Raw genomic sequence first — 16,336 nt, 5'->3', positions numbered from 1 at the left:
CTCTAGTCGAGGTCTTTTCTGCGGCCCGGGAAGTACTTGAGCCCACAGGCGAAAAGGGGAGCTTTCGAACCGAGAGCTGCACAACTTGAAGTGGTGCCTGAAGGCAACGGTCATTTTCGTCAAACTTTCTCCGCGGTGCAATGATCAGAATTTTGCTTACGGCAGGCACGGTCGCATATTACTCTCGTACTCAGCGGGAGTGCTCTGTTGTGTCGAGCGGGAGATTGGTATAAGCCAACGGCAACGCAATGATACTTGACATGCATGGTGGATCGCAGGAGCGGTTTTATGACATTCTCTCCTTGAGGCAAGTGATCCTCCTCCACAGGATGGAAGCCATAGGGATACATAGCGCTCACGTCCATCATTAAGTTCTTGTACAGCGCGCTTGCATTCACCATTAAGTTCTTGGCTCTTGTACGAACAATCGCTACATCCATTGGTTAAATTGTAGTTACAACGAATCCAGACAAAGATAGATCGTACTGATGCGTTACTCTGACTTCGTGCGGAAGACCCTAACAGAACAATCTGAGCATATTTGTACAATTCCAACAAACCACCGTCACCTTGAGGATGATAATGCACCACCTTTTCTATGATGGCAAAGGGAGGGACATCGACACGGCGGAGAAATGGTATAACCATGTAGACTATGGCAGGATCTTTCTATCCTGAAACAGGTCGCAGATGAAAACACAATTGATCCCAGGATATTCGCTTGAATGCCGTTGATAACACAGTAGTAAATTATGACTCATTATCTCCAACTTCGTTTGATGTACGAGATCTTGTTATGTGAGAGTCGAATAGCATCTATGGGATGCTCCCGCGGAGAGTGATGAGTAGCGAAGCTTTCGGGAGGTTGATGAGGCCGCACTCACCAGAAGGACAGGACAGTCTTCATAAAAATATTTTGCTACAAACGTAGAAGAAATATTTACCGTACAAACCCGGGGCCCCTCAGCAGAGAATCAGATTGGCTGGCCAGACGCCGTAGTATCGATCGCGATGAAGTAACGACGACGGTGGGTCTCGAGATCCGATTACAGTATCATTGGCGAGCTCTTCAGCCAGTGAAGAATTACATACTTCCACTTGCAAGAACTCTGCAAGAACCGGGCCAGCTCTGAATGGTCATGATAGACATGATAGGACGCATCCCTGACACGAATAGTGCATCGTTAGACGGACATCTTGTGAGCATGACTATTCAGCTGCAGCTCACCTTCGCGATCGCCCAAGAGCCACGGGGTCTTCTGTGTCCCTGAGGGCCCGCTCTACGGGACCGCCGCCGCCAAAACCAGTTCAGGATGGTCATGGCGCGCGCGGTCCGTGCTACTGTCAGAGCAGCAACACCGAGAACGTGCTTGTCCTTCAACGTCGGGATGCCGTTGCTGCAACGTTCTTGTCATATCATGTTTGTCCCGACGCGGAGACAGGAGGACGGCGTGATGGATTGATGAGCAAACGGAAGCAAAATGCGACGTGATTTCTCGGTGTGAGGAGATGGACCGGGCCCCTAGGACATAAATGGCTAGCTGCCTCTTTGGGCTCCTGGCCGCAGCCACGCTGACCTGACCATCGCGCCTTTTCTCTCCTTTCCAGCAGTAGACGAGCTATGTCTCTCTTCGACCGCCCGGAGAATGCGCGCGAAGACCGTGAGGGCGCGCAGCTGACGCCGGCGAAGGCTGGGACGAAGCAGAGCCGAATGCGGTCGCCGTCGTTGTCGACGACGGCGGAAGGGTCGTCGTCGCGACTGCATGCGCCGAAGCGGGCGCGCAAGGCGATCAACTGCGAGCCATGCAGGACGAGCAAGCTCAAGTGCGACAGGTGCGTCTTCCCGCCTTCTCGAGGGAGCTCCTCGGCTGAGGCCATATCTCCTCGCTCTCCTCGGCCTTCTCAGAAATCGGCCCTGCTCTTCGTGCGTCCTCAGAGGTGCGCCCTGCTCCAACTCGTATATCTTCACAAATAAATATCTGCTCTAGGGACGACCGCGTCGTGCTACCAGGGCCTCGACAGCGACCCCGGCGTCCCCCGCGAAGACCAGCAGTACGTCTTCCCCCTGTCGTCTCCGGCAGACGCTTTGACCCCCCGACGCAACTCCAGCGTCGACCCCGCACTCGAGCTCTCCCGCATCCGTCAGTCCCTCAACCTCATCGAGTCCCACATCTACCACAACCCTGCCCACCGCCCCGTCTCCGCGGCCGCCAGTCTCCCTATCCTCCCTGTACTGACGCCCGCGTCCTACCGTCAGCCGCCGAGCATCGCGGATGACACGCAGGGCATGCCCCTGAAGACCGCTGCTACTGCAGAGTCGACAAGCACGCCGGGCATGCTCGGTCTGCAGGACTCTGGGGGTCTTTACGCCGGCCCAACTAATCCGGCCTCGCTCATCACGGTGCGTATGCTTTCCAGCCAAGTTCGAAATGATAGACCCGGTTTCGAGAATTTCGCTCGAGTTTGCGGTGCAGCGAAATGACGTGGACCAATTAGGCTCACACATTTCTGGATACTCGTATATTGTTCCAAGGCCCACGCGGTTGACTTCGACCACCGCCAATCATGATCCCACTATGAAGGCTGAAAGTGGTGATTTTTGTAGTGCGTTTTTGGTGAAAATCGCCCATTTGACTACTGTTTGCGAGAATACAACGAATGTCACATGGTGAAATTCGTCTTGGATATGATGGGTTTCATGCGGTTCGATCAAGCATTGTGGCTACAGGCGTGTTGCATTCACCAGCTTTCTGGGGTGAAATACCCCGTGTATTTCACCAGACGCGGATTCACCCCCTTTTTTGTGGCGAAAGAAGATATTCACCATGGCTCTGGGTGAAAGTCACTACTTCCGGCTTTCACATTGTCTAGGCTTCCTCCAGCATTCAGCCTGAATTTATTTGGTCTATGCTACTTCGCTGCACCACAAACAAGGCCCTTAAAGCGAAATTGAATGTGTCTATGATTTTGGATTTCGCTGTCTGTCATGCAGAACTCGCCTTGACCCCTCTATGTCCCTAGACATCAGACCGAGAGGATTCCAAGTCGCAGAGCCCTGCCCCGTCCCTGGCAGGCCCCAGCTCCCAGGCGGGCGTCATGGACGGCTTCTCCGCGACGAGCGTCGCGTACGACTCGGACCTGGTCCAGCTGCTCCCGCCCGTGGAGACGATCGACGGGCTGGTGGAGTACTACTTCGAGTACTGCAACTGGGTGTACCACCACGTGAACGAGGCGACATTCCGCGCGGCCTGGGGGCGGTTCAAGACGGGCCAGTGCGGGGACCGGGTGGTGCTGGCGACGGCGTGCACGCTGATCGCGCTCACGGTGCGGTACCTGCCCGCGGGGCACGCGCTCTTCCACGCGCTGCCGGGGACGTGCGAGGAGATCGGGGAAAAGTACTACGGGCTGATGCGCACGGCGCTGCAGCGGTACCGAGACGACGCAAAGGGGCTGGTGCGGACGTACACGATTGAGCTGATCGAGCTGCTGCTGCTGCGCACGCACTACCTCTCGTTCGCGCAGGAGGATCCGGAGGAGCCGTGGAGCGTGCGCGGGGAGCTGATGAGCATCGCGACCGCGATCGGGCTGCACCGGGACCCGGGCAAGAGTCGGTTCGACGGGGCGGAGGCGGAGCGGCGGCGGTGGGCGTGGTGGCACATCATGGTGCTCGACCGGTGGCAGGCGTTCATGTTCGGCCGCCCGACGATGATCGCGGCGCACCACTACAACACCGCGTACCCGGACTGCACGTACCACGGGCCGTTCCCTGCCGCGTTCTTCGGGCTTGCGGCGGTGGTCGGGGAGATCATGAACGACGCGGTCTCGTTCCGCTCGGTGCCCTACTCTACCGTGCTGGAGCAGGACAAGCTGCTGACGCGCTGGTACGACCACCTCCCGGCCGAGCTGGACCTGGACGATTACGCGATGGCGCGGAGCCTGACGAGTCCGGTGATGGCGGTACAGCGGCTAGCGGTGCAAAGTATTATCGTGCGCACAGCGTACTACCACTTCCGGTTCACGGTGCACCGGCCGTACGCTGCGCTGGTTGCGGAGAGCCGCGAGATCGCGGTGAGCAGCGCGTCGCAGCTGATCGGGCTCATCAGCCTCTTCCTCTCGAACAGGGCCGTCACGATCTACGGGCACTTCACCTGGCAGCCCTTCCACGCGTTCTCTGCCGCTATGTTCTTCTCCTTCCAGCTCATCACGCGCCCCGACCAGCCCGCGGCGTACATCTTCAAGGACAACATCCGCAAGGCCATGGACGCGCTCCAGCACTGCCGCTGGCTCGCCGTCGCGGACAAGGCGCTCACGATCCTCGAAGCGCTCGCCCCGCTCTACTCCGCCGAGCTCCTCACGTACACGCCCGAAGAGCGCAAGCGCCGCAAGGCGCAGGTCCTCCGCCTCGTCCGCACCCTGGCGTTCCCGTACCAGAACGCGCCCGGCGAGCCCGTCGCGAGCTCCCCCAGCATGCGCCACCCCTCCCGCAGCACCTCTGCCACCCGCTCCCCCCCGCAGCAAGTCTCGTCCCCCCTCCACGAGCACGGCCACACCCAGGTTCCCGTCTCCTCCGTCCGCTGGAACCCCTCCCGCCCGGAGCTTTCGCCCGCCAAGCCGTACGCTCAGCAGCAGCAGCAGACCCCGCCGCAACACTTGTCCCAACCGCAGCACATCGCGTACGTCGGCGCATCGCCCGCGCTCCCGCCGATCGCGTACACATCCCCGCACATCGACGGGATGCACCAGATGCCGCCGCAGGCGCAGGGCGCCTCGGCCGTGGACGCGACGTACATGCACCCCGCAGACGACAGCGCGATGTGGGGCGCGTCGATCGGGTTCGGGATGGGCGAGTGGACGCAGTTTATCGACGCGGTGCACCGCCCGGAGGGGCGTCCGCGTTGCAACGGGGATACTTGAGCGCGCACAAAAGTATGGGCTTTTTTTATGGTCATAATATAAACTGTAATATTGGTTGGGATGTTGGAATACTTTACGGCTTTGTAATTGTAATCTGCTCATGCTGTGGGTTCCAGCGTTGTAATATGTTTTTTAACTCAGTTCGACTGATGCTCGTCTGAGTGTCCTGTCGGTCAGGAACGAAACGAGGCGTGATAACGGACAGAGCGACATAACTGCATAATCAACATAACAAACTTATAATAGTGATTGCGGAAACGCGGAGGGTAGAAGTACAGGGCAACGCTCATTGCACAATGTCCATGAACTTCGTGGGAGCGGAGTGAGCGTCAAGCTCTGAATAGGTTAAAAGTCGGAGATCAAAGAACGGGGTCGATCAATGACAAGGGGGGAGGAAGGACGGTGAAAAGTATTCATGATACAGACGTTTGGAAGGGCAAGTGTAAAAGAGCGCGTGACAGGACATGACGCGGTATACAACAAGAAGAAGAGCAGAGGACTGGGGAAAGGTGTGTACGCAAGCAAGAGTGCTGTACGAGTAGCGTGTACGGTCGTAACTACATCGACACTCACCTCAGACGTGCAACACTCCATCGAGAGAATCCCTGGGGATGGCAAGAATCCCTCGGTTTTTCAACCGACGTTCTTCCTCCAACCGCGCCCTCAATTTCTCCAGTTGCCTCTCTTTAGGAACATAGCCTCGCCCCGTCGCCTGCGTAACAGTGGGCGTAACGCTGCTATTCACAAACGAAGACGACACTCGGTTATGGCTGGTGTCTCCGCTTGCGGTGCTCGAGCTGCTAGCGCTCTCGGGAATTAAACATAATGCGGCTGCGACCGCCGTCGCCTTGGATGAACGGGGAGACCAGGGAAGGGAAGGCATTGGGAGGTAATTCGTCAGTGTTTGGAATCGTGCAGCAAGCGTGGGTGACATGAGCGACGGGGAGGAAGGAGAAGGCTCGGACACCTCAGCTACGGACGGGCCCGCAGACGGGGCAGGAGAGTTCATTCCTGCAGTCGCAACGGGAGGGTGCGAGGTAACGGCATTACGAAACCTGGAAGAGGCGTTCAACTCATTGGCTACAGGAACATGACAGTCAATTAGACACACATACTAGTGAAAGGGCTGGAGGTATGCCTACTAGTGGGGCTCATGACAGCGATTGAGGATGACTTCGAAGACGAAGGCGGTGTAGCACGGCGCGGCTGGGGTATGAACGACGGAGCTTTGTTGGAGGACGGAGTCTTAAACGGAGATCCTGCCTGGCAGCGTGGCTGCGGAATGAACGTAGGCGGTGTACCTCCACGTTTAGCTGGTGGCGTCACGAAGGCACCGGGGGATTCGCGAGGTACAGATGATTTCACCGGTGTCGAGAAACTGGGGACAAGAATCGACGACGTGATAACCTTTGCAGCTGACAGACGCGGGATAGAGGAAGGAGAGGTGACACTGCGCTGGGCGCGGGTCTGAGAGGTGAAACTCGAGTCTGACGCATGGTCGACGAAAGGGTCAGACACAGAAGTGGAGTTCTTCGCCGCAGGAGACAGGACATTGTCGTGTGCCGAAGTGTCAGGTGTTTCAAAAGCGACAGGGATATTGAAGGTGAACTTGATCCCGCCCTCGTCAACTTCTCCTACAAACTCGTCATCCTGATCTATCGGCTCTTTGTCCTCAGCTTGGTCTTCCGCCTCTTCCTCTTCTTCGATGACGACATCCAAAACATGTTTCGGCTCATCAATCTCCGGAGACAAGACTTCCACGCCAACATCAGCAGGTAAGACGAAGGGCGGAAGGTCATCATCATCATGAATCAAAGCCTGCGAGAATAAATTCTTGCCGCTTTCGACTGAGCGAAGCCTAGACCCCAAAGGGGGAGAATTATCGACATCTTCCAAGCAGCCGAAGAAGTGATCAACCTCTTCAGGCTCACGGCCAAACGTCGAGACATCGTTCGATCCGGCGGGGAAGGTCCAAGTCTTCGAGAGAGATACCCTGCGAGAATGAATAGGCTCGATGGGAATCGGAGAAGGAATGGAAGTAGGTGAGGACGAGTTTGAACGACTGGCGGTTAGAGCGGGCACCGAGGCCTCAGTCACATCGGTGCGAGAATGAGAGTTCGGACGGCCATAGTCACCCACAGACCCAAAAGACGACGTAGAGAAGGACGTCGGGAAGGCAAACAGATCATCTTCCTCTTCATCTTCGTACCTGGAGAGTTCACCAACATCTGAGCCGTTGGAGAGTGTATCCTCCCGGCTGTCATCCTCGTCGACCTCTTCGACGACTTTCAGTGCCATTGTACTGAAGCCAGGGCTGTCAATGGAGTCGACATCTGTAAACGAACTCTCCGAGTCGATAGACCTGAATCCGAGGCCTCTGTTCTTGGCAATCATCATGGTCCTCGACATCACGGTGGGCATGGGCTGAACAGGCATATCGAAGGGACGGGGAGTTGCCAATAATCCGGCACCTTCGAGCTCTCTCTCCAATTCCCCCATCTTCAGTCGTTCTTGATTGAGAGCAGCCTGAAGACGCGCACAGTTCTCCTCTGTCTCCCGTAACCTCTCCACTTCGCTTCTCAGCTTCTCGCACTCCTCCTTCGCATTCTGCGCATCTTCCTTCGCACGCTCGTAGTGCCGCAAACCTTTCTCCACTGCTGCCGCATTTTCACTGAGCGTCTTCTCCAGCGAACTCTTCTCCACCTCCAATAGTCCGACGCGCTCTCTCGCTACCCACGCATCCCTGCGCTCTACCTCCACTCGCTTCGCAAATACGCTCATCTGGCGCTCAATATCGTGAACACGCATGCGCCATCCATCCACATCCTTCTTCAGCTCATCCCTCTCAGCCTTGAGGTCGGCAATGAGCAGCAGCATTTCATCACTAACTTCACTCTGCCCAGAAACTGCAGAAACGTCGGACGCGCACGAGAGCGGACGCGAGCGCGGGGCCACGGGGCGCGCAGAGAGGGCGCGCTCCAGATCCGTTATGCGCCGCACGAGCGTCGCGTGCGCCTGGAATAAAAAATGCTGCTCACTGGCAGAAAGGGGACGTCCGGAGTGTGAAGTATATCCGATATCAGCGCTCGCACTGGAAGGACGCCGTTCCATCGTGGCTGAAACAGGTGTCATCTCGGGTGTGGGAAGTCCAATGGCAGACAGCGGGGGGGTCGAAGATATGTACGAGATGCTGCTGCGCCGAGTTGGGGGTGCGGGAATGGGCGCTGCACCTTCCGTGGAAACATTCAGCGATGGCCTGCCACCAAAAAGGATCGAAGGAGGAGTGAAGGAACGAGGCATCACGAGCGACTGTCGCTTGTTTGATCCCATAGTAGTCGCACTATTGGAGCTGAGGCTAGGAGATGCGGCCAGAGTAAGCGACTTCAAACCAGGATGGTGAGTAGGAGTAAGTGCGGGCGTCGGAAGGTCACCATACGCAGCCTGAACGATCGTACCAGAGGCAAGCGAAAGTGGACGTAAGTTGAGGCTCGCGGGACGGTGGCGAACGGGAGCTGGAGAAGGTCTCGTGATAGTAACTTCCACCGGGGAGCTCACTATTTGCTCCGGGTCTTGCGTATGACCTGCCAAAAGAGGTGGATCCTCTTCGATGGACTCCTCTTCTTCTTCCTCTTCTTCCATGAGAGTGTGCAGTTGTTCCTTCGAGGATGAAGATGCCATAAACTTGCCAAAAGAATCACGCTTGTTGCCCAGGAGAGAACTGAGACCACCTCCGTATCCAGCGCCGATACCCGGTGGATACGAAGGCTTGGTCGCTGGAATGGTGATATTAGCTCAAAGGCTACAAAAAGAACAAGGTATGGCACGACGTACGCAACTCAAATGTTCGCTTCCCAAGTTCTGCAGTGTCGAATTCCGGGATTTCTACCTTGGAAAAATTGCCAACCTCTGTCTTTCCTTCCAGTGCCCAAAGCGCGCGTCGACGAACAGAATCCTTGTCACCAAGGTTGATGTTGTCATCTGATACTGAAGTCGGAACACTTGGCAAAGAGACGCCCATTAAATCCGCAGATTCGCGACGGGTAGACACCGAAGAGCGACGGCGATGATGAGAACTGCGCTTGGAAGCACCCAACGAGGTCCGCGACGGGGACGTCGGGGGGGAATCCACGGTCGTCACTGAAGTCATTGAATTGTGTACAGTGGAAATCGACAAAGGAACTGATACAGAACTGTTGCGAGAGTGGGAACGTGCATGAGCTGGCTTGGGCGCATTGGGGGCAGTGTTACTTGACGGGAGACTTTTGCCCAGTCTGAATGTATTCATCTGCGCAGAGCATCGTAAAGACGACAGCAAAAGCCAATGACGATCTTACGACGCACCCTCATCTTATCGGCAATGAAGCTATCTCTGGAGATGTCCACGGCCGGCGACGACTGGTCCATGATTTGTAGTTTGTCTGGGTAAGTAAACGAGTGAAGAATCCTGGGGTAGGATTTTGGAACGAAAGGAAAGACAGGACCGAGTCGACAGAGGCCTTAAAGATCGAAGAGAGATGATGGCAAGCAAAGGCAGCCTGAGCAGCTTCGCAAAACCAACCAGAACAAATACGTGCGGCAATCCCCGACTCATCACCCGCCGGCATCCGCTTGCCGAGGTATTTTACCCTTACACGTATCCATCTCCAAAAAAGTGGGCGTTCAACAGATTCGGAGTGCGCTCTCTGTCATCAACTGCACATGAAGTGACACTAATTCAAGGTACCGTGTCATCGACAACAAAGACTGACCAATGGGCAACAATCTATATCCAATAGCAACGTCAACCCTATTTGTGTGACCCTGCCTGTCTGAGATTCAAGGAGAGACGGTACAACACGAACAGCAGGCATCAATTAATATTGGCATCGACAGACTGCGTAAGCAAATATTGTTCGACACTGTGGCGCGGCTCTGCTTCTGCAACTGATGCCAGTCATACCGTACGGCTACCACAGATTGTACAACACGTCCGCATACTGTTCGTGTATTGGAAGTTCTTCCACGTAAAGTGGATGTGCACCTCGAATCTGCATGATACGTGGATGCCCCATATCTGTCGGTCGTATATCGTCAGTTAGACATCATACCTCCTACTTCACAGTTTCTTTCTTAATCATCATTTCAATCAAAAGCACGGGCTTTTGATCACATTCTCAGGGGACACTCACACAAAATATCCTGCTTCCGATTAACAACTTCACAACTTCACTTCTCCACACTGGCAGGACATAAACACCGTGACCAGCTTGACAAGAACCAGTCTTCGGAACGGATTCGGACTGCACGTGTCCTGTGGTACAAATAACAGCATTTCAGTAATAAGTATAGCTGGCCGCCAGCTTGACGACCGAGAAGGGGGCATGCACTGCAAGCGGTGTCAATCTTCAGAATCCTCGGGAGACATCTCGCAGCCCAGACGGGAGCCACGCAGTTCACGTTGGTGCTCAACGACAACGATGTGCTGTAAGTTGGCGTGGGGCCTGAGGCCTGAGGTCGCGTCAACAAATGTCAGGACTCAGGGAACTTCAATCATTCGAGTACGACAAACTTAAAGACCTACCATATCCGTCAGTCCACGCACGTGATACCATGATCGTGGTCACTGACCTGGGTCCCGAACGGACTCGGAAGAGTCGTTCAGTCGGATGCCCGCCATCCTCCTGCATCCATCACGCAACAGATAGCCAACTCTGACCTGCACTACTACCACCATGTCTGTACTCTCGAGTGTTGTGAAGCTTGTCCCAGGCCGCACGGTTTTCTTCGTGTGTGACATTCAGACACGATTCAGTACGTCACGGTCTGCTGCGTCACGGTCTGCTGCATATCAGTCTCTCCATGTCAACCACGCACAAATCTCACAGGGACAGCTATACATGGCTACGACCATGTGATAGGAACTGCCGCAAAGATGCTGAAGTTCGCGAAGGTGAGTTCTCAGTGCGATAGTAGTTGCACGCTTGCCCTTTACGCAATCTGAGAGTTTAGATCCTTGATGTTCCTGTGGTGATAACTGAACAGAATCCGAAAGGCGCGTCATCTGCATCACTTCCCTCACTAAGAAGCGAAAGACTCACCTTAAGTCATGCAGCTCTCGGATCCACAGTGCCCGAGCTGGATGTTGCTCCACTCGGTCCGCTCTACCTAGGCACAGTCCCGAAGACGCTGTTCTCCATGGTAACGCCGGAGGTGAAGACCTTACTGCGAGAACGCAAATTCCAGTCGGTCGTGCTGTTCGGCATTGAGGTATGTCACTTGCGACATATTCGTCCGAGCTTACACAAACGACTCTGTAGGCACACGTCTGTGTCCTTCAATCAACACTGGACCTTCGCGAGGCAGGATATGACGTGCATGTCCTTGCGGATGGCGTATCCAGCTGTAATCCTGAAGAGGTCCCCTACGCGCTCGCTAGGATGCGCCAAGCTGGTGCGCAGATCACCACAAGCGAAAGCATCGCCTTCCAGTTACAACGTATGGCATCCTGTTTACGACCCTTATACTTTCACAAGAGATTGACTTGCGATGCCTTGTCTAGACGACGCCGCCAGGCCAAATTTCAAGCAGTTTTCCAATGCAATCAAGGAGGAAAAGGACACGACCACGACGATCTTGGAGGCATTGCTGCGACCGCGCAGCCTATTGTAGAGGTGTAGCCGTTAGATGTCACATTCGAAGATATGGGAAGGGACTTCTGCGCGGTTTAATTCCATAGGAATAGTGACAGGTGCCTAACGTATATGGATGAGCACCGACATCAATCAAGAAATGAGAACGAAGATACAAGAATGATACTCGCATCTCTCTTCAGAAAGTCCTGGAAAAAAGAGGGCACTTTGTCGTTCTGTTATCGGGCTTTGATAAATAATCGTAGCAGCTTCTTCTGTCAGAATGACCTGTCCATCACATCCAATGGTAGTCCCGTGAGCAGCTGTTCTTTCGCATAGCAGTACCCTTGGGGAGCATAAACACCAAACCGCGCTTTCATCTCTACGCGAGAAACGGGTTGTCCGAGAGTGAAGAGCCCCAGGATGGGATATGCATATGACGCGGACTGGCCGGCGTCGAATTCATCGTTGCCAATCCCGCTTGGATCGCAGATTTCGCCTGGAACTTTGGGCGCTGCAGTCTCAATTAAACAGCTACTTGCTAAAGAGTATCACCTATACTGTAAAAGCACATATGCAGATAAGACGCACGTGAGGGCGCACACAGGCGAAGATTCGTATAACCATAGACGTTGCACTCCGGCGCGCAGCCTGTATCCTCGGAACTCGTGGTTTTTCTCGCGTTTCCGAATCAAGCCCGCATATACGGGTTTTATCGTGAGAATTACGTCTGTGAAGACGCGTCCTGAGGCGTTTTGACGAGAACCGCGGCTTGACCGCGACGTAGATGCATGCGAAGATGGAGATTGGGGAGATGCTCTATCTGACTTCTCGATCCTATGGTTTCTGTTCCTCGAAGGAGGCATTTCAGCGTAAGATGCGATGCTCAGACTCGGCAGAATAGGACTTCAGATGATATGGGAAGTTGACGGTCGGTGCCCTGGAGCTGGTGTCGTGGACCTGGTGAGGACCCTGGATAATCCCCCCAAAGGTCGTCGCCAAAACCCCCCCAATTTACAAAAATCTGTCCGGCCCATTTTTGGCCGGTTTAGGGAGTTTTTTGTCCGGAAATAGCGACATCCTCGCTCTGGGGACGTCCATTTTAGGCAATTTGTGGCTATTTTTAGCCTTTTTCGGCTTTTTCCGGCGATTTTCCGGTGATTTTTGCCCGAGAACAGTTCCATGTCCGGATAGTACGACGGCTACATGGTCCTTAGGGGGTCCATTTGTCCGGACATGACGACGGCGTGAGGTCGATTTTCGCAAAAATCTGTCCGGATTTGGCGACGACCTTTGTGGGGATTATCCAGGGTCCTACCTGGTGCCGCGACAGGAAGTGGTTGTTTGGCAACGGCTTTGGATCCTAACAAAGCCACGTGGCTTTCCGCCTCTCACGCCTCGTTCCTGGCTTCACCTGCCGGCATCGAAGCCCTGAGGCTACGGCGCGGCGAACACGCAACCCATCGTAGTGGAACCTTCATCCAATATTTCTTCACGTCCATATTGAAACCTCGCACTCGGTCAAACCACTACGAGATGTTCGGAACACTCATCCATCTAGGCTGTGACGCCCTCCTCGTCAGCGCATTCCTTGCAGGCATTCGACGTACCACAGGGTTAACGTCAGTACGACTACTCTGCTTTCCATGATCTCAGATACTCATGGGCCCGTCAATTAATTCCAGGCCTAAGCTGACAGAGGTACCGAATAAAGATATACGTCGTGAGTTCCATTTTATCGCCGCTCTCTCGAGTCAAGTGTTGATGCATATACATGCTGGCAGAAATATTGCGCTCATACCTTGAGATTGGTATGTAGCACGCTCGCACAATCAGGGGACTCGATTAACACTCTGTGCGATAGGGGAGTACATTTTCGACTTCGCGGTCGTCCTATGCGGGGTACGTTTCGGGATGAATTTCGCGAGGCTGCGCCTCACTGACCGCTGAAATCAGAGGTCCTCGTCGTTTGAGAGAAGAACCTGATCCGCCTAGCAGCATTGCTACTCTCCATTCGCTATCATCGTCGCTCAGCATCCGCAGCACTCTTATGGACTCGATCAGGATATATATATTGCACCCGTGTACAAATATTTCCGGAAGAAATTTGTATGTTATCCGAGGAAATTGTAGACGAAGAAATGCAGGACGATGGAGCCAAGGGCGAAATCTGCGAACGCTCTGCAGATGCGGTACATCAGACTAGGTGCTGAGCTTGGAACACATAATGACATACCGCTCTGGGGAAACTTCTTTGAATTCCGTTCTACTTGCAGGGTCGACTTGCGCTCGCAAGGACGCTGTCAACACGAACTGTCCGACGCAACTGCCGAAGCTATAGATTCGCACAGCAACGCGTCACAGTGAGTAGAAAGGTTCTGTTCTCTGTGGAAACAGACGAACCCAGCGAGGAAAGCATTGAAGGGAAAGTTGGTTACAAGGACACAGTAGACGAATTGTATGACGCCAGTGAGCATGAGAAACAGGAGGAAAGCGTCGATGAGTTTGAGACGAGAGGAGGTTGTCTCATTGTACGCCTTCCATAAGGACTGTACAGCGTGTGTCAGCGCTGGGGACGGCGGGGAAGAGGGCGCAACGGTGGTCTTCGGTCTAGCCATGGAGAAACGTAGTACTACGTGGTGGTCGACGGTCAGGTATGATTACCAAAAAAAGCAACCGGTGTGCGAGCGCCTCCAAAAAGTTAAGTTGCTCGTCCAGGTTTCTCTGCGGACACTTTTCGCACCCATGTCCAGCATTTCTCTGCGTCTAGCAGCGAGTACCTCACGGGCAGCGCGTCTCGTTCCAGCTTGGACCTTCCCCCGGCAAATACGCTCCAGAAATATCCATCAACGAAAAGACTTGCCGTATAATGTCGAGGAGGGCATGGGGCATTTCTTGCCGTCGGAGTCGTTGAGGATGATCGCAGTCGACTATCAGCAAGGCTTGCTGGACAGACTCAATGAGCAAGTAAGAGGTAAGTAGTTACACCGGTGTCGCATGATGTCTTTCCTCATCTGTTGGCAATCCGAAGGAACCGACCTTGAGGGCAAGAGTGTTGTGCAAACAGTCATAGAGGCTGCGCGGAATCCCAGCAAGATACTGGAGTTCAATTATGCGAGTGAAGCTCTCAATAACTCATTCTTCCTCGGAAACCTCGTGCGTGTTTCTGCGTTGCTTCTGTTTGTGCCGGACGACTAAATGCATGTCATATATGATACGATACAGAAACCTCCACAGGGTGATACTACATCACACGAGGGCGTTTTGGAAGGATCAAGACTTTATGGCCGTATTGCTCTCAACTATGGTACATTGGACCATCTCAAATCCACCTTCAGCGCCGCGGTGCTGGGCATGTTCTCGTCGGGCTGGTTATGGTTCGTCTGCGACCAGACGGGCTCGCTGGGTATCTACCCTACCTTTGGTCCCGGCACCCTCCTGGTGCGCTCCAGGGTACCCAAGCCTTTGGTCTACGTCTACGGGGAAGACGCGAGGGACCCGCTTGTAGAAAAAGCCAGAGCTTTGGCAGCTGCGAAGGCAGCATCCTCGGAGTCTGCCTCGTCAGCAAATGCCCCGAGTTCACCCACGTCAGGCATCTCCCACACATCGCCGCCTCTGAACCCAGGCACCCCCTCGCGACCGCTCTCCTCCTCCGCCATTCACCGGCTCGAATTCAAGCCGAGCAGCGTGCACAGCACCGACCCCGCTGTGAGCGAAGATTTGCTGAACGAGACTGAGAACATCACACCGAAAGTGGGGGAGGTGCTGTATCCGTTATTCTGCGTCTCTGTGCATGAACATGCGTGGGTGAGCGCCGGGTACGGTGTGTGGGGCAAAGAGGAGTACATGAAGCGATTCTGGACGGTGTTGAACTGGGCGAAGGTCGAGGACACGTACGTGAGCTGCGTGGGCTCAAAGCTAATCTGATGGATAGTGCGCTGTCGTCATTATTTTCAATGGTTGGTCGAATCTATCCTCCCCCCATGCTTGTTTGGGCACTACACTCTCAGTTCACTTCTCATTGCATTACACTCCGCAAAAGTATTCCATCTAATGATTGCATGTTATACCTGCGCTGCTGGCCTTCATAGACTCACGCCATGTTTGACGGCGGTGATTGCAACACGACCGTCCCATTCCGTCGATGTCGAAGGGTGGGTAGCGGGTTATACAGGTAACTCCATGGCTTCCATCCGGTGAAGGAGGACCACTTGCCCGGCGGAGAGACCGGAGCAGAACGTCCCCCACGTTCCACCGTCTCCATCCGGTATTATTACGTCGATTTCGGCATCTCAGTGCTCATCCCTCCGGACGTGTATCCTAAACTCACCGTTGGAGAACTCGGTCGAGACCGAGAGTCGCCAGAATTGTCGCCAGATATCCGACGTCTATCTACGACGTGAGTCGGCTCTTCTATGTCCTTCTCACTGGCTGGTACCTAGGAATATTCCAATCTGGAGTTTTTGCCTTCTGTCTGATGATGATTCGAGAGGATCCTGCATCTAGGCCCGATGCCCAAGACGCACTGGAACAGTGGCAGACAATTCGAAAGGTACTGTCGTTCTTCAACCACAGGTGGGAACTGCGGCCTCGTGAGGAAACGCAGAGCATATTTCTCTTGGATGTGATTTGTTTCGTCAAAGTAGCGCGATTTATGCTGTCCGGCACCTGTTCGGATGGGCTGTGGATGTGCAAGGGTGACATAAGACCATCTTCTGGCATCCTTCTCACCCATTTCTCTACCGTCTTACGGCCGGTACCCATGATATGCTTGTCAGAGAAGTGGTAGTTAGTTATATCACAGCGAGAGGTTC

At 54.4% G+C, this 16,336-nt stretch overlaps 7 protein-coding genes across 7 annotated transcripts; 4 read left to right on the top strand and 3 right to left on the bottom strand.

Annotated features, from left to right (window-relative positions):
- Positions 1 to 1,621: 1,621 nt before the first annotated feature.
- On the top strand, positions 1,622 to 4,914 carry SCP_0204190 (hypothetical protein; the record flags this gene model as incomplete). The annotated part of the gene is made up of 5 exons (XM_027754334.1): positions 1,622 to 1,833; positions 1,907 to 1,938; positions 1,989 to 2,052; positions 2,110 to 2,401; positions 3,022 to 4,914. The coding sequence occupies 5 exons, from the start codon at positions 1,622 to 1,624 to the stop codon at positions 4,912 to 4,914; spliced, it is 2,493 nt and encodes an 830-aa protein (XP_027610135.1).
- Positions 4,915 to 5,488: 574 nt separating this feature from the next.
- Positions 5,489 to 9,318, bottom strand: SCP_0204180 (predicted protein; the record flags this gene model as incomplete). Its single annotated transcript, XM_027754333.1, has 4 exons — positions 5,489 to 5,994; positions 6,057 to 8,687; positions 8,746 to 9,199; positions 9,256 to 9,318. 4 exons carry the CDS (start codon positions 9,316 to 9,318, stop codon positions 5,489 to 5,491), a joined length of 3,654 nt encoding a protein of 1,217 aa, XP_027610134.1.
- A 1,307-nt stretch (positions 9,319 to 10,625) lies between these two features.
- SCP_0204170 (hypothetical protein) lies at positions 10,626 to 11,562 on the top strand (the record flags this gene model as incomplete). Its single annotated transcript, XM_027754332.1, has 6 exons — positions 10,626 to 10,704; positions 10,779 to 10,843; positions 10,903 to 10,945; positions 11,006 to 11,160; positions 11,211 to 11,388; positions 11,453 to 11,562. 6 exons carry the CDS (start codon positions 10,626 to 10,628, stop codon positions 11,560 to 11,562), a joined length of 630 nt encoding a protein of 209 aa, XP_027610133.1.
- A 238-nt stretch (positions 11,563 to 11,800) lies between these two features.
- SCP_0204160 (hypothetical protein) lies at positions 11,801 to 12,388 on the bottom strand (the record flags this gene model as incomplete). The annotated part of the gene is made up of 2 exons (XM_027754331.1): positions 11,801 to 12,056; positions 12,114 to 12,388. The coding sequence occupies 2 exons, from the start codon at positions 12,386 to 12,388 to the stop codon at positions 11,801 to 11,803; spliced, it is 531 nt and encodes a 176-aa protein (XP_027610132.1).
- Positions 12,389 to 13,058: 670 nt separating this feature from the next.
- SCP_0204150 (Uncharacterized protein YIL156W-B) lies at positions 13,059 to 13,508 on the top strand (the record flags this gene model as incomplete). The annotated part of the gene is made up of 5 exons (XM_027754330.1): positions 13,059 to 13,144; positions 13,208 to 13,245; positions 13,307 to 13,333; positions 13,387 to 13,424; positions 13,479 to 13,508. The coding sequence occupies 5 exons, from the start codon at positions 13,059 to 13,061 to the stop codon at positions 13,506 to 13,508; spliced, it is 219 nt and encodes a 72-aa protein (XP_027610131.1).
- Positions 13,509 to 13,636: 128 nt separating this feature from the next.
- On the bottom strand, positions 13,637 to 14,140 carry SCP_0204140 (Probable dolichyl-diphosphooligosaccharide--protein glycosyltransferase subunit; the record flags this gene model as incomplete). The annotated part of the gene is made up of 3 exons (XM_027754329.1): positions 13,637 to 13,703; positions 13,759 to 13,857; positions 13,926 to 14,140. The coding sequence occupies 3 exons, from the start codon at positions 14,138 to 14,140 to the stop codon at positions 13,637 to 13,639; spliced, it is 381 nt and encodes a 126-aa protein (XP_027610130.1).
- Positions 14,141 to 14,267: 127 nt separating this feature from the next.
- Positions 14,268 to 15,449, top strand: SCP_0204130 (manganese and iron superoxide dismutase; the record flags this gene model as incomplete). Its single annotated transcript, XM_027754328.1, has 3 exons — positions 14,268 to 14,496; positions 14,554 to 14,678; positions 14,748 to 15,449. 3 exons carry the CDS (start codon positions 14,268 to 14,270, stop codon positions 15,447 to 15,449), a joined length of 1,056 nt encoding a protein of 351 aa, XP_027610129.1.
- Positions 15,450 to 16,336: the final 887 nt, after the last annotated feature.

This window comes from Sparassis crispa, assembly GCF_003851025.1.
Source record: "Sparassis crispa DNA, contig_000001F, whole genome shotgun sequence".
NCBI classification, from domain to species: domain Eukaryota; kingdom Fungi; phylum Basidiomycota; class Agaricomycetes; order Polyporales; family Sparassidaceae; genus Sparassis; species Sparassis crispa.
The sequence above is the reverse complement of the archived record's forward strand: the minus strand, read 5'-3'. Positions and strand labels throughout refer to the sequence as shown.